Source organism: Egretta garzetta, unplaced genomic scaffold (assembly GCF_000687185.1).
Source record: "Egretta garzetta isolate BGI_Z169 unplaced genomic scaffold, ASM68718v1 scaffold473, whole genome shotgun sequence".
In the NCBI taxonomy this organism is placed as follows: Eukaryota; Metazoa; Chordata; class Aves; order Pelecaniformes; family Ardeidae; genus Egretta; species Egretta garzetta.
Window position 1 is genome coordinate 2,553,333 of NW_009259319.1, and position 16,484 is coordinate 2,569,816.

The following is a 16,484-nucleotide window of genomic DNA, read 5'->3' on the forward strand; positions in this document are numbered from 1 at the left end:
TTCCCCGGCAGATGCCGCGGCCCCGGAGCGCGGTGGCAGATGGCCGTGGGGTCACTGAATGACTGAGGGGCTGCGTGGGGTCTGCGGGCTGCTCTTTGTGCGGGGAATGGATGGATAGATAGATAGATAGATAGATAAATAAATAATGCTCACGACTCGAACTATCAGCCTAACGACGTCAAGGCAGCTTCGGTCCTTAAATGTGAATTACGCCCTGAAATGTGATTTACCCGGCAGGAAAGCCTGTTGTTTAACCCACCTGACACTTAATTTCTTTTCTTCCCCCCCCCCCCCCCCCCCCCCCTCCTTGCAATTGAAAAGTGAGCGAGCAAACCGAGTTAAATGCATGGATTCCTATTGTTAAGAAGTATGGTTGCTTTCATTTCACTGGGTCCTTAAGTGGAATTAGGACTACTCCCCTCCTCTCCTTTCCTCCCCTGCAATGCAGACATGACCTAAAGATGAACTGAGTTTGCCTGGTGGCAACGTTCATTTCAGCTGAAATGAATGTTGTCAGTGCTTTCATAAAGGCTAATTGAGATTTGTTTGCAGTGTTAGCCAGAGAAGTGCCTCAAACCAGCTAAAACTGCGTGCAACCATTATTCTACAGAGATGGGGTTTGGTGACATACAGACAGACATATGGTTGTGCAGTAAGTCTTGCTGGCTCACCTTTTCTGCACTTACACTTGTTTTTCCCTGTTTCTGTCATGAAGGTTGCCATTAAGGGTATCGAAAGAGAGCTCATCTGCCCAGCATGCAAAGAATTATTTACCCATCCATTGATCCTTCCTTGCCAGCACAATGTCTGTCACAAATGCGTGAAAGAAATACTGTTTGCGTTTGAAGACTCTCTTGCTGATGGAGGCTCTGAATCCTCTAATCAGAGTAGCCCTCGAATTAAAATGTCTTCTTCTAGCATGGACAGAATTGACAGGATTAGTAGATCAGGTACGTATCAGAATTTTTGTGCGTTGTCATAATTTTATGTATGCAACCAACTTGAGCCGAATGGTATCTGCATTGGTAAAATGTCTTCCCAGGACATCTGACGCAGTTGAAGAGATGACTTAGGGACAGTGCAAGTCTTGTTCATTCTGTGGCAAGAACAATGGGAATATTTTTAAGGACAATGCACTTTATTTCATAGATAATAGATTTGTCTTTGTGGCAACCTATAAATCTTTGTAACCCTTGTGTTTGTTTATTCCTCTGTTTCAGTTACATTGAGGTGCAATAGCATCATGTTCAATAGAGTCAAGATGTGGATTTTACCAGTTTTATTGCCAGTCAGTAGTACTGTCCAAGTGGTTCTCTCAGGTTTTGGCCAGCCTAAATTCAGTAGTTCCAACTTCCTTCTGAGCCTCTGCAGACTTTGCAAATGATAGTTCGGTCCTACCCATTTCGTTATGCTTGCAATAAATCGTTTTCCATAGATGCCAGTCATTGCAGAGTGGCAGAATTGGAGGACAGATGACTGTAAGAAGACTGAGCTAACAATCTCTTTCAGCGTGGTCTGCTCGAAGCTTTCAGGAGCGCTTGGCTGTAGGACTCCTGCTCTTTGTGATGCCACACTAGAAAGACTCTTACAGCTGTCTCTGTAATCCACAGATGAGTTGATCTGCTTTTACATCGATACATCGAAAATACTTTGTGCATGTTACACTTCTCGAAAGAAGCCTCATCTTGGCTTTTAGGCTTTCTTCTGACATAATTATCCACTCTAAAACCACAGTCCACAGTGCTCTGGAAGAGTCACCCACAAGACAAACCCTGAAGCTGTATCTTGCATTTCATGTGTTACTAACAATCAATCCTCCCCTTCCCAGTTTTCAAAGTTCAAACGTTTTATTTTACCTGCTGCTTTTAAAAAACAAATCCTGAGTTGTTAGCACTCTTTCAGATCAGTTCCATAAGCGAATGCTGTGTTTGCTGTAGCTTGGCTGGTTGAGGCGTACATTGGTTTGAGGGGATCCCCAAACCAAATGGCTAGTTACCCTCATTACACTCCTGTTTTCTGGATACGGGGTGCACAGCCCCACAGTCACTGTTCAGCTCCACATACATACACCTCAGCTGCTTTCTAAGCCATCTCTTAACTGCAGTGTTACGGGAAGTCTGAATGAAGGGGGCCCGCTGGTGACTGCCTTCTCCCAAATCCAAGTCTATTCCCTTTTTTCCTCAGTAAGCATAACGTTCTGGCGTGGCGTTGCATGCGTGGACTGAAGTGGTCACCCGTTCCCGCTGCAGCTGTCTGCTTTATGTTTAAGCATAAGGGAGGAGGTCAGTGCTTTATCTCCCATCAAAAGCTGCCCTCCAGCTTGCTCTCCGTCTGGCAGTAGAAATAGTGATTGACACGATGTGGTGCCGTGGCACAGTCCACCCTGTGCACAGAGGAGGCAGAGCTCCCTTGGGAACCTGACATTTAATTACGATGAGATTTGCAGAGTTCAGTTCGCAGTGCTGCTGTGGTTGTTGGCTGCCCTTCTTGCAAGGTTTAGCATTACTGCTTCGTTATACCCTTAACAACAGGGCGAGAAAGACCTGTTCCTGGCACTCCTGCCCCCCTGAGAAATAGGCACACAAGTTGTTGCAGGGGTTGTAATCTTTAAATCCACAGTAGTCTGCAAACTGATCGGAAGTTAGGTGTGTTGTCTCCTCATCTGACCTGCTAGTGGGGGGAGATGAATGCTTTCCTAAAGACTTCAGGTCTGTTTGATGAGTAGCAAGGTAGTGTGGAGACTTGGAAATAATGGGCTCCCCCCCGCCTTCTCCCAAAAGAGCGTGGGGCAGATGCACAGTTCAAATTTGCAAAATGAAAAGTGTATGGAAATGGGAGCTTTAAAGAACACTTTTGGACATTCAGGTTATACTGTCTTTGCTTCTAAAGTCACAGGCATTACAGCTCCATTGCTACGTGGGGTGTGAGATTTGCTCTTAGACGTTTGGTACCAGTAATGTTCAACCAGCTTGTAACTGACATTTGTGCAATTCTTGTCTTGCATCTGAAGTACCCATACTGCGCACTGTCTTGCTTCATTTGTTTTGTGATCCTTAGGGGAATTTGTAACAAAACAGCCCCATAAGAAGGAAAACTTAGAAGAAAACATCCAAAGTGGGGCCTCGCATGTATTAACAAAAACCCACTAGAATTCCTGGTAGGCTCGTGCAGGGCATGTCACTGTCAAGACATTATTGTTACATTTGAAAATGTATACGACACCTTCCCCCTGCTGTGGGTTTTTTCTTTTTTTTTTTTTTTTTTTTACTTAAGGAATCCCTGCTATCTCCATGAGGAGTATCATCTATTTAAAATGATTTTGGCATTTAAATTCTTGAGATGCCAGAAGGAATCGGTCCATGTTCTGTATTTGCTGTGCACACACAGCTTGCATTTACAAATACAATTTATGTAAAAAGGCCAGAACTGGTAGAACCCTTTATTTTTCAGTTGAAATGGAGTGTGTGCGCTTCTTAAAATCTTAATGTGTTGGTTTAAAAAAACCCCACTGTTTATGCTGTACATAAAATAATTTTTGATTTAAAAATAATGTTGATATAAAATAAAAATAAAGCCTATTTCTTATTGCTAATCCATTTTCTGTAATGTTAGTGTAATTACAGTGTTGGTGTAATTAAAGCATGTAATATGGTTTTGTTGGCACTCGTGCAGTGTGGACGGACGATGCAGAAACTGAGTGTTTGAAATATCTCTCCCTGTGCCCTCCCCCCAGGTCTCTTCTTTCTCCCTTTTTCTGTTCTGCTTAGATACTACAGTTGTTTCATGTGCTAGGAAATTAAACATTCTTGCCTTTCAGCCCTGCAGTAGTTTAACAGCCACAGGAGAGAAAACAGTTGATGCTTTTCATTTGAACCATTGTAAACCAATGGTGTATCTCATTTTTTGATTACTAAACAGCTTTCTGTTCATTGTTCGCAGCCTCACAGAGGAGGTCTTTTGGGTGGAGAGGTAGAAATGCTTCACTTCTTGTATTGGCTAGAGATAGTCTAGCATTTAGATCTCGAGTTAAATATTGTTGGTTAGCATATAGCTTTTTGTCAGTGGTCAAGTCCGCAAAATGGCTTTTGCAGTGAGCAAAGGTACAGCAAAGGACTCTATAAGGAAAGCTTTTCATTCTGTTTAACACTGACTTAAAGGTCAACTGGACTGGAATTCACTTAAGGGTTGGATTATATTTTTTTTTCTTGTGTGTATGCATGACTGAACACACGTTGATGGGTGCAAAAACGCATGTTCTCTCTTCCCTTTAAAAAAAAACCCCAACCATCACCCCCCTCACCCCACACTTTTTAATCTGCAAGAGTGTATGTACATGCTCAAGTTTCGGTAAAACTGCTGTCTTACTGGTAGTGAGGTGTAATTATTAAATTGATCTTTGTAACATTTAGAGGTCATGGTTGGCCGTCGCTTTTAAATGAAGGTAGTACCAGTTCTTCATTGTATTCAAACCCGTTTAATTTGATAAAGAAGTAGATTGAAATTTACATCATCCTAACCTGAGTAGGTAGTTCTGGGTCTGGCAGTTTGGCACGGCACATGAATATGTGAGGAAAACGAAATATTTTAAATTGATACAACTTCTAATGTTTGGCATGCTTAGTGACACAGTCAGGTCGAAGGACAGGCAGTGTGTCTTTGGTTTAACTACATGTAATTTCCAAAACTGAGCTAGTCTGAGCACCTTGGCCACTCTGTGGGCCTGTTAAGTATTTCCTTTTTTGATGTGATGCACTGCCAAAACTGGGAAAAAAACACCAAAGTTCCACGTTGCCATAATATTGGCAGGCACATAAGCGATCCATAGGAATATAGTGTCCTTCAAGAAAGACATGGACTGAGCTAAGCACAAATCTGAATTTCACACTTGGTGGAGGACAAAGCAGCTAATTGGAAGGGGAAGTTTAAATTGCCTGAGTTGAAGACTGAAAGTGTCATGAAACAAAGATACTGTAGGACACCGTCAGAGCTCTCGGAAAGCTGTCCTTATCTTCTCTCTTTGCAGAAAGCACCCTTGATTTGGGGAAGATTAAAGTATCTGAAAATCAGTAGCTACTGATTTCTCTCACTTTTTTTTTCCTTTCTTCCTAAAAATCCATCCAAAAGCATTAGCTGAGTTTATGGGGCTGGCAATATACATTTATACTTTAAAAAAAAACTTGTTACAAGAATCCAGTTGACTTTTAAAATATTTATTTTTTTAAACTCTCACACATTTACCTTCCACATCTTCCATAACCATGGAATTCTGGTGACACTGCTTACTTGGAAAACACAATTTTATCTTTAAGATGTCTTACCCCATTGCAAACCATGAGCTGCAGGTTTGGCTTTTCAAGTGTTGGTGCCTCTCCTTGGGAAGAGGACATTTAAACATTGTCTTTAAAAGAGATACTTAAGATTGCTCTTTGACTTGAGTCTTTGGCAATCTGTATCCTAATATTTGTGAGTTTGGAGTCTGAGCATATGCCGTGCTGATTTTTTTAGTTATTGATTGAACTATTCATTGCAAGTGGAGTGGTCTGTTTACAAACCACAGCGGAAAACTTCTGGTCATGATTCCTAATGCTTCACAAAATACACACTTGTTTGTTGTAAACTGGATTGGCAAAGTATAAAAGGCAATATGGGGAGACCCTAAGTTTCTCTGAGCTGCACATCTAGTATCACTACAAAATCCATGAGTTTTGCTCCTCTGTTTTTCTTTGTTTTGTTTTGGTTTTTTTTCATGTAAGCAGAATTCAGTTTTAGTAAACTGAACACAAGATAGATGGGAAAGATAGTGCTCCAAGGAACTACCACTTCATCAATGCTTTCTTTTTAAAATGTAGATGGGAAAGATAGTGCTCCAAGGAACTATGGAAACATTCAAGGCCAGGTTGGATGGGGCTCTGAGCAATCTGATCTAGATAGCAGTGTCCCTGCTCACTGCAGGGGGGTTGGACTAGATGACCACTAGTGGTCCCTTCCAACCCTAAACATTCTATGATTCTATGATTCTATGATTCTAACTACCACTTCATCAATGCTTTCTTTTTAAAATATGAGTGTAGAAATCCTATAACCAGAAAGCAGACTAATTCTTAGTGCATGTAAATGTTTTAAGACTCACTAGCCAAAAAGGGGATGTTTCCATACTTTAAGTATTGAAGTGGCAGAGTACACCAAGAAGCTTAGCAAGTAAACTTCCAGGGTTTAAAACTGGGAAAAAAACCCCAACCCCAGCCTCTTAGAGTGCTGTCAGTGAAAAGGGACGAGACATCTGAAGGTGCTCAGGACTTCCCTGATACCGGATTCCTTTCCGTAAGCAGAGTGTCACCAGTCTTCGCAGAGCATGGCTCGTGATGACGGTCTCGTTTCGGTCCACCACAGGCAGAATGAAAGGCCTCCATTGGGATGCAGCTGAACTCACCTTTGAGTTAAACAAACACCCCTTCCACACCTGAGCCACTTGGGCCAGACTTCAAAAGCATGCTACCAGATACGAATTTCAGATTGTATTTTTAAACTTGACCACTGCACCATGTTTTTTTTTTTTTTTTCTTGTTATCTTGCTTTGTCATTGCTTGCTCTCTGCTATAGCGTACTGCTTGTAGGCAGTCCCTGTACATACGACACTGTATCGTTATTTCCTTAGTTTTAGCAAATGTAAGTACTCCAGATCCCTTTCTGTAGCCGTTGACTGCATGGCATTGCATGCAACATCATGTTCTTGTTTAGGCCATTGTAGAAGTCTGCGTAGAAGCTCTCCCTGTGTCCCTGTGTGCAGTGCTAGCTTGGAGCGTACATTGGAAATACAGTTTGCGTTTCCTGTTGTTGCTGTGCATTGCATGGGTGTGTTGCTGTGGATGCCAAGTTACAGGTACTGCAGGATGTGCAGTTTGGGTAATTAATTCAATTCAAGTAAGTACTGAAAAAAAGTATTAAGAAGAGAAAAAAATCTCTGCTTCCCTTAGCCAGAGAGTTGAATACTGGTAGCTTGTGTTACCCACAGTGTTCTGTAAATGCAGCCTAGTTGTTCTGCTCAGAGCCTACAGAAAGGCACGAGAGTAGCCAAGTTTGAAACTGCCAGCTCGTATACACTTACTCATGCTGTGGTTGTTGCCTCTTAGCTGACGGTCGTGCGTAACTACCATGGGGCATGCTTCAAAGATTTTTAAAGGAACTAGTTCCTTATGGGAGTGTTGGTTTGGTTTTTTTAAAGAGACTGGAAAGGGCGTGATAGGAAGGGAGGTTCTGGATTGTTGTTTGAAGCAGCCACAGGAGAGCAGCACAAGGCAAGTGTCTTCTGGATAGCATCAGAGGACACTTCAAAAAGAAATGAAGCATCAACATTTCTGATGGGAAGATACTGACTAAATACAGATGAGAACAAATTTCCCTTTCTGAAGAAGAACCAATTTCAACACTAAGAATTCAGCTTTAAGTCATACCTCCATTTACAAATTAGTTATGTAGCCTTATCAAAGGGATCTTAAAACCACACTCCAGCTACAGAGAATGATTTTTGTTTATTTGTAAGGGGAAGCTGAGAGGTTACATGTTAACCCTAAACACTGGCTTAGCCAGCTTCATATAGGAAGGACTGCTTTTCGATAGTTGTGCCCTGTGGGTTCGGTTCATGAGTGAGATATGGGGATGCACCCTCTGTTTGATAGCCTTGGGAGCACAGCTTTTGGGTCTGTGTGAGCTGTCATTGTGATCGGGCTCCAGAGGCTCCTTAGGCTTTACTTGAGCCTTTGATCACTTGATTTTGGAGAGGAGGGGAAATCTATGTGTAGCTATTTGGTAGGAGTGCAGCTTCTCTGCTGTCCCCTTTTGAAATGAAAAGACGTAGATGTACCCTGTATAACCATGCATATCTGTGGTTCCCCAATTCAGGGTAGAGGAAGCTCTCATACCTAATTATCTCAGCATCCCCTTTGGTGTGCTGGGCTTACTTACCAGCCCTCTTTTACCAAGACCATTCAGCAAGGGCCAGGTCAGTCTCTGCATGTTTTGACTAAATGACTTGGCTGAGATTTCATACTGGTAATATCTAGTTCTCTTGTTTTCCTCTGTTTTTTTTTATGATGCCTCTTGGTATGAGCCAGATAAGATTGACTCAGCCAAAGCAAACTTCAGGGAGCTCAAAGTTGGCTGTATTTGTCTGGGAATAACTAGTCTTGCTCTGGGAATAAGCATCTTTCACTTCAATATGTTATGAAGTTGTTGCTCTCTCTGCAGGCAGCCAGTTAGCCTAAAACCAGCTGGTTTCGAGAAGGTTTCTGAAAGCCTGCAGCTTGAGTGCATCCAAAACTAGGTGAAGATGATAGGATTGGAACAGCTAAATTCATATTAATAGAGAATTAAGTTTTATAGTAGTAGTTTTTAATGTCCCTTGGATGCAGACGTTACACTACCTTGTTGTGGCAAGTGTATTCTCTTTGGCTTGGCAGACTGCATATGAATTGGTATTGTACTGGTTTGGACGATGTGCTATAATAGTTTTGAATTTGTTCATAAATTACTGTGCTTCTCCCTTCAAAATCTAAACGTTTTATGTTTATGCTTCTCCTAAATCAGGATTTGGTGTCTACGCAGGCAGAAAACGCAATTCACTGACTCCTAGATCAAGTCTATTTCCTTGTCCGGGTTGCCAGCGGGATATTGATCTCGGAGAACGTGGCATCAATGGCTTATTTCGCAACTTTACTTTGGAAACCATTGTGGAAAGATACAGACAGGCAGCCAGGGCAGCCATTGCTATTATGTGCGATTTCTGCAAACCTCCACCTCAAGAGTCCACAAAAAGTTGCATGGACTGCAGTGCAAGCTATTGCAATGAATGTTTCAAAATACACCATCCTTGGGGAACTGTGAAAGCCCAGCATGAATATGTAGGACCAACCACCAACTTCAGACCCAAGGTAAGTATACCCTATCTGACAGAATTTGGGTCGCAGCATTCACACATGGTTTCAGGCCTATCTGTGCGACAGTAATTGCTTTTAAGGAACATTGTTGCTTTATTGACAATTGCTGTTATTTACTGAGTGAACCATAAGCGTTTGTTCTTGTTGATGCTGAAGTGGTTGTCACTGAAGGGGATATTGAGAACATATTTGAAGAGGACCCTAAAAGTAAGGATTTTTTGCTTTGGGGAATGGATCGTGTTGTTTGTGGTTTGTGTCTTTTTTTTTTTTTTTTTTTGTGAGACTTAATGATCTTGAACATTGATGATCATTGACATTCTAGATCATTGACTTAATGATCTAGAATGGCAGTTCTTTAAAAGTCGGATCAGGGAGGATACCTGTGTGCAGCAAACTTACAAAACCCAACACAACTGACCTCCCACCACCACCTTAAGGCAGGTTCCCTTTGGATGTTTTGTGCCTGAACTTGATCCATCACAAAGCATCTTCTTTCCTCCTTCCTTGCATCTAGCAATAGCAAAAGGCGGAGTTCAGGTCTCCGTTGTTATTACATCCTGTTATTTTTTTAGCTATAGCAGAAAAGAAAAATGTAATGGCAAGTTTTCTGCTTTATACACTGCTGCTGCTGCTGCTGCTGCATTTAGAAAAAACTGAGTGACTGCAGAGTGCCCTTACCTTTGTTACCTCCTCCTAAGCATGGTGCAGAACATGGCGGTGCCTTACTGAATTTTAGTTACATGATGGGAAGAATTGCCACAGCTGCCATCTCTCTAACAAAGGACCACAATAGATCTTAATGTCCCAGCACTTGCTGTGTGCCTGTGACTGGTTGGGAGGTCCTCGCTGAAGGTCCCACAGGTATCAGAATTGTTGATGTTCAAGGAGTCCTGATGAATTTTGATTAAATTAAGTAGCTTTGATTAATGTGCAATGCATAAAAAGCTTTTGACTGGTGGTGTACCTTCTTTCTGAGGCTGAAAAAATTTGAGCCTCCAAAGTTACTGAGCTGGCAGATAGCGAACATCCTGAAGTCCGCTTAATGCCACTTTTCTTTAGTCTAATACAGTCATTCCAGTTAAGCATAAGCATGTGTTGGGTTTGCTTTAAAATGCGCTAGCACACAGTTGTCTGTCTTTGTGAAAAGTCCCTTCAATGGATGAACGGGTAAGGTAAAAGTTTGCATGCTGTCTTCCAGTTCTTGATCTGAAATGCTGTATAGCTCCTTAAAAGCTTTGCTTCTATGGTATCTAAACCCTCACTGCTGCAACATTGGGACTTGAAAATACCAAAGGCATCTTGCGATCCTTGTGTACTGTTAAAGGTACCGTATGTTGCTGTACTACATGCAGACTGCATTTGGGTTTAAAGCTGAATTCTGTTGAAGCAGAGCAAAAGGGGTTGAAGTGGTTTAGATTATCCTGACCTTGATGCATCAAGTGTGTGCGCATGTGTGGGATTTAGCTTTTTTAAATTCTATGTGAAGACATGTACTCTTTAAAAAAAGAAAAAAAAAAAGAGAAAAACACAGTATAGTTAAATCAGCTATAGATATGTCTGCTTTGTAGAAAAACTTCTCAACAGCAGTAAACTGATCTTTACTGTGCTCTTATAGAGACTTTTTGGGGGACTGTTTGAGCTTAATATAAAAAAAGTGCATTTTTCACTGCACTGCATTGTTAAGACCTGAACTGAATGCATGGAGTATTTGCTGATCTCCTAAACAATGTTCCCAGTCATCTCTTTAATTTACAACCAGACTGGAGAGCACTTTCTAACGTGTGTGGTGGGGATGGGAGAAGCACATACTGGGCTGATTATTCTTGAATTTTGAGACAACTAAACAAGGTAATCTGCTGACCTCTTCTGTCTCTAGCTTGCAGGCTGTAATTCTTGCTTATATGAGGAGATGAATAAAAAGACGAGATGGAATAAAAATACCTGGTTTCTGTTAGGTGTGACAATGCCCCGCTGTGGAAGAATGACTTCCACAGACTAACAGCATGACTGCAGTTTTTGTAGACGTCTGCCTGCACAATTGATTTTTCCGCAAAGTTTTTTTTTTTTAAATCCAGCAGTCAATGACGATGGGATAGCTTATCACATATTCTGCTTAATGGCAGTCTTGCGTACCAAGGCGCTAGTGAGACTGGTGTCTTTGGCCTTTTCACCATAGCCTAAAATAACATTCGGGGCTTGAGAGTTGTTTTCAGAGATGGTCTGCAATTTTAGCTTATTCTGTCCATATTTATGGTACTCACAATTTTCTATTTTTGTGCCCTTTCCTGTCCTTTTGTGTGTGTGTGTGTTAAAAGATGATACTTTTAAAGCTTGACTGTTGGCACTGCTGTCTTGTTCTTTTCCTTCACGTGAAACTGAAAAGCTTTCTCAAGACCTCGTCTTTGGTAACACGGATTAGACGGACCCAAATGTTGTCTTCCAGTGCTCTGGAATGAGGCAAAGGATTTTTGTTTTTTAATGCCCCCCCCCCCCCTTTTTTTTGGTTTCCTCTTCTAACAGTAATTTTAACACATTCAGTTTTTGAAAGATGATTTTGAGCGAACACTGGTTCTTTTTCAATGCTGTTTAAGCTGATACTGGAATTAGCACTCAGCATGAACAACATGTAATTGGAGTCAGACAGAAAAACTGAAACACTCGCGCCTTTTGTCTTTAAACTGACTGTGACGGGTGGTGGCGGCTGCATTTTGTTTGTTGCTCCAGGAGCAATGGCTACGTGGCTGACTGGAGTCTAGCTTGCTTTAAGAAACAGTTCGCAGCCATTTCAAGAGAGAGTCGAGATGCTGGCATGGACACAGTTAAATTTAACAGGGTGGGTGTGTTACAGATTGCATTTACAGCTCTGAACAGGAGTGTAGGGAGCTTGAGGCACGCAAATAACTTCAGGGATTAGCAAATGGGTTGATTGCAGTTTGGAGTTTACGAGGTTATGTGATGTGTACACAGACATTGCTACGGGTTTACTCACTGTAAACCCCGCGAAACTGCATGTGTTCATCTGCTGGCTTTCACTGGCATGGACAAATACAAAAGGTGGAAGACAAACTGAATATAAAAAATCCACTGATGGAGCCAGACACTGCTGTGGGATGGTTGAGTGTTTTGTCCGTTTGTTGACCACCTCAGTTTTTGGAAGTACACCTGTATTCTCCCTGCTCTCTTTTTTTTTTTTCTCCCCCCAGATTTTGATGTGTCCAGAACATGAAATGGAGAGGGTAAACATGTACTGTGAAATCTGCAGAAGGCCTGTTTGTCATCTTTGTAAACTGGGTGGATGTCATGCAAACCATAGAGTAACAACCATGAGCGCTGCCTACAAAACCCTTAAGGTAAAAAGTAAATATTGTGGGACCTGGCCTTAAGAAGGGGAAGAGAGCTGAGCTGCTGCTGCTGTAAGGGCAAACTCCCCCTGGCAGGGAGCCAGGACGTGTGCGCAGAGGACACTGAACAAGTCATGAGGCATGCTGTTGTCCAACATCTGTTAGCATATATATTCGTGTGACATAGCGCAAGCCTGAGAAGCTGAACTGTATTTTCTGAGTCTTGAAACATAACCCCTTAAAAGCGATTCCACCTTATTTCAGCCAACTGTATGGCAGTACTGACCAATGCAGAAGGCTTAAGCAGTTAATACTGTACTATCTAGCGCTTACTCCTGGATGTTCAGATAAGTGTCCCTGTGGTTTGGGTTAGCTGATCCTTCAGAAGCACTCCTGAAAAATTTGCATCTGAAGTATCTGTTGTGACTTGTATGTTTCTGAAATTGCATAGCTGTTAATTCCCTAAGCACAGTGCAATGGAGGAGGCTTGCAAACATTGCTTTGATATTAAAAATGATTGCTGCTACCTCGTTGTCTTCTTTTTCCTCCTCTCTTGCTTGCAGGGGAAAAAAAAAAAAAGGGCCTGCCTTGTGCTCTTTGGCCTCCTCGACTGTTTGCAAGGCTTTTCCTGTACTGCTGTTAACTCTTGCCGCTAAGGAAGTGCAGAGACACTCCTAAGTTTGTGCTCTGAACCACTCATTTTTCTAGCAAATCTTACTACAAGTGAGTTAGTAACTAACAAGGCATTTCTATAAGTTTTAGTAACATCCTGAAGCCTCATGTTCCTAGCCTAAGAGAGCTCCTAAGTGACTCCTGTGGCTGGGAAGGAGTCACAGAGTCACAGAATGGCAGGGGTTGGAAGGGACCTCGGGAGAAGCAACCCCCCTGCTCAAGCAGGTTCACCCAGAGCAGGTTGCACAGGACATCGTCCAGGCGGGGGTTGAATATGTCCAGAGAAGGAGACTCCACAGCCCCCCTGGGCAGCCTGTGTCAGGCTGTTGCCCTTGCACAAACGCTATCTGGATGACCTGCCTGTGCCTGTTGTCATTTGGGCGGGATACCCCTATTCTGCCAGCTTGCTGTTTTATTTTAACAGGAGAAGCTTTCAAAAGATATCAAGTACCTCATCAGTAAGGAGAGCCAGGTGAAAGCTCACATCACACAGCTGGATCTGCTGCTGAAAGAAACAGAGGTAGGAGTGGCTGGCGGGTTGTCTGGGGATGGCCCTTGCAGGGGCACAGCAGGGATTCAAACTGTTTCCAGTGCAGTGTTTCAGATCTTTTTTTTTTCTGGTTTTTTTTTTCAGTTAGCCAGTAAAACAATTTCTGTACAGTTTGTGTTAGTCCTGAATCACACACAGACCTAGTCCTGATAGTGAGTAAAATTTGGGCAATATACAGAAGTAGTTAAGTTTTGGATGCTGCTGTAAATTTAGTTGAAATAAAGCTTTATTTGATACCTTTACCAAAGAGATTTACAGCTCTTGTGCGTTAATGATGCTGCACAACTTAGGCTGTCTGTTTACCCTGAGGATGCTGCGGTCAGAATTAAGGGCAAAATCACCCTGCAGAAGAGCCAGAGCTGGGGGCATGCTCACCTACAAGCTGAAAAACGCAATGACAGAAATTTCAGGAGCTCCTGGCCCTGCCTGTATCTTGATGCAGACTGTCTTCGTGCTTTGTAGTTCCTTTTATCCAGGGCACTAGACAGTGGTGGCACTACGGTTCTGAGAGTATATGTCAGAAACTGGGCTGGACCTCTGGTTCAGGGTGACTGGAGAAGATGGAAGAGCACTTAGCGCTTGGGCTCAAAGACCTCAGAGGCCAACCTGCTTTTATAGCGCTTGTCCATGAGCTGTTTGGACAAATGCCCTGCATAACTCAAGACATAATCAGAGGAATACTCTCCTGCTCTTCATTCTCTGTGTTAAGATAGTAAATGCTTACTAGCTTGGGTCCAGCATTTATCATATTTTCAGTGCTGAAGAACATAACAAAGCTCATTAGTCTTGTCCGTCAAATGGATGGCTAGATTGCTATGGTATCTTCAACAGCCTTAAGTATGTTTCTGTATGCAGCCACAGTGCTGTGGAGTCTGTCTGAAATGTCTTTTGTTCCCTCCTAGTGCAACAGTGAAAGAGCTAAAGAAGAAGCCTCTCATAGTTTTGAAAAATTATTTCATGTCCTAGAAGAGAAGAAATCTGCAGCTCTTAGGGCAATTGAAGCTTCTAAGAATTTAAGGCTGGAAAAATTGCAAATGCAAGCAGAAGAATATCAAGGGCTCCTGGAAAATAATGGCCTCGTAGGATATGCTCAAGAAGTGCTTAAAGAAACTGATCCATCTTGTTTTGTTCAGACAGCAAAACAACTTCATGTCAGGTATCTTAATTATCTTCTGTTTGAGGTACAGGTACTGTTCCAGGATGTCAGTACCTTGCATTGCAGAGGCTTGGAGACAGTCCCAGTACTGTTCAGTAGAAATTACTGTGCTGTGCCTTAAGAAACAGGAGGGGCTCTGTCCTGAGACACGCCTAGCCTTGCTCAGTTGGACTGCAGTGGACGGGCAGCCCATTCAGCTCCCTGACACATTCCTTTGCCCAGAGGTTATATTGGGTATTTGCAAGTTAATCTAACAGGTCCCTTCTGGCTTTAAACTCTTTGATCTTAATAGTTGTTCTCCATTAATGCTTCACACCTCTTTTGTTCTTTGAACATAATGCCCCAAATGGTTAAAATGCCCCTGCCAACTGAACTATTACCTGTCTGTTATCTTTATGCTGATGTACAAAAGGGCTTTAAATTTTGTGTTTGAATCTGTCTGGAGAGACAGAAATTCCTCGGAGACACAGAAAGTTCATGAAAACAACTTTTTTTTTTAAAGCAAAACCTAGCATTTTTATTTTAAGGAATGCACACATGTGAATTCCCTCTTCTCTCTTCTGCCATCCCTCTGCTTTCAGAATCCAAAAAGCTACTGAATCTCTGAAGAGCTTCAGGCCAGCAGCTGAAACTACTTTTGAAGACTTTGTGGTGGACATAGCTAAGCAAGAGGAGATCCTTACTGACTTGTCCTTCCTTTCCAATGGTAAATTGTGAGACCATCAAGCCTTTCTCAAGTTACGGCTTTAAGGGCTTCTCTGGAAGGAGGCAAAACTGAGGCAGGGCTGCAGCTGCACAACTCAGTCCTGTGACTTGCATTATCCCTTCTGTCTCCATGATCCACAAGGCATTACCTGGCAGCAATGCTAGCTTCAGCTTTGATAAAGAAACTAAGATGCTATCACATTCATTACCAGTTTACATTGGCTTCCAAAATATTGTAGTTAAGTAATACTAGGCCCTCCTAGAAGCTTTTTGTTCTGTGACAGAAAATAATAGTTTTTCATACCTTTTTTTAGCTGCCAGCAAAAATAAATAATACAACTCTCAAAGTAAAAACAGAAATTAAGTGATTTAGTTAAGTGCATGAACAGAAACATCCTCATCTGCAGTCTTTAACTAAGTGAGTTGGATTCCCCCTCATCTCCTCTCCCCCCTCCCCACCCCCGACACTGTGCTATAGCCACTCAACAAAGGGCTTGTATGGTTAATTCTAAAACATCATGTATACAGATTTGAGGGGTTTTTTTTCTCCTGAATTTCTCTCTGGCATTCCAGGTCAAGAAGTACCAGAAATCAATGAAGAGAAGAGCAGAATGTACAACAAAGCTCTGATCAGTTGGGAATGCCCTGGGAAGAGAGACTCAGCTGATATCTATGTTCTTGAGTATCATAAGCTTAATAGAGAAGAGGAGAGTGTGACGTGGCAGGAGATCGAAGTTTGCAGCAAGAGCAAAGTAATATCTGATCTTGATGATGACAGCAGCTATGCCTTTAGAGTTCGAGGATATAAAGGGTCCATCTGTAGTCCCTGGAGCCGAGAAGTTATTTTGCGTACCCCTCCAGCTCCAGGTATTGTTTTTTCTGACGTCCACAAGGTCTTGCATCTGTGTCTGTCGGTGTTAAGAGCTGTAGGTGGTTTCCAGTAGCTCCCAGACTTCTACTATACTGTTACTGGTTGCATAAATGTTTAGAAGTGCTGTTAACAAACAACTTAAGTCGGTAGCAAAAAATGTAGTTTGTAAGCACAGAAGGCCAAATGCTTAACTAAGAGGAAATTGTTTGGGATGCTGTTTTCCAGTTTTCAGTTTTCTTTTTGGTGACAAATGTGG

The 16,484-nt window shown here is 42.2% G+C and overlaps 1 protein-coding gene across 1 annotated transcript in view; it reads left to right on the forward strand.

Moving 5' to 3' along the window:
• The first annotated feature begins 718 nt into the window (after positions 1–718).
• TRIM36 (tripartite motif containing 36) overlaps positions 719–16,484 on the forward strand; it is an 18,174-nt gene continuing 2,408 nt past the window's right edge. The window contains exons 1-8 of the mRNA XM_035892102.1: positions 719–950; positions 8,584–8,927; positions 12,137–12,283; positions 13,371–13,466; positions 14,399–14,652; positions 15,234–15,358; positions 15,931–16,224; positions 16,454–16,484. The exon at positions 16,454–16,484 is cut by the window's right edge and continues 297 nt beyond it. Of these exons, the coding sequence (XP_035747995.1) occupies positions 905–950; positions 8,584–8,927; positions 12,137–12,283; positions 13,371–13,466; positions 14,399–14,652; positions 15,234–15,358; positions 15,931–16,224; positions 16,454–16,484 (1,337 nt within the window). The 5' untranslated portion in view covers positions 719–904. The remainder of the gene's footprint in view (positions 951–8,583; positions 8,928–12,136; positions 12,284–13,370; positions 13,467–14,398; positions 14,653–15,233; positions 15,359–15,930; positions 16,225–16,453) is intronic.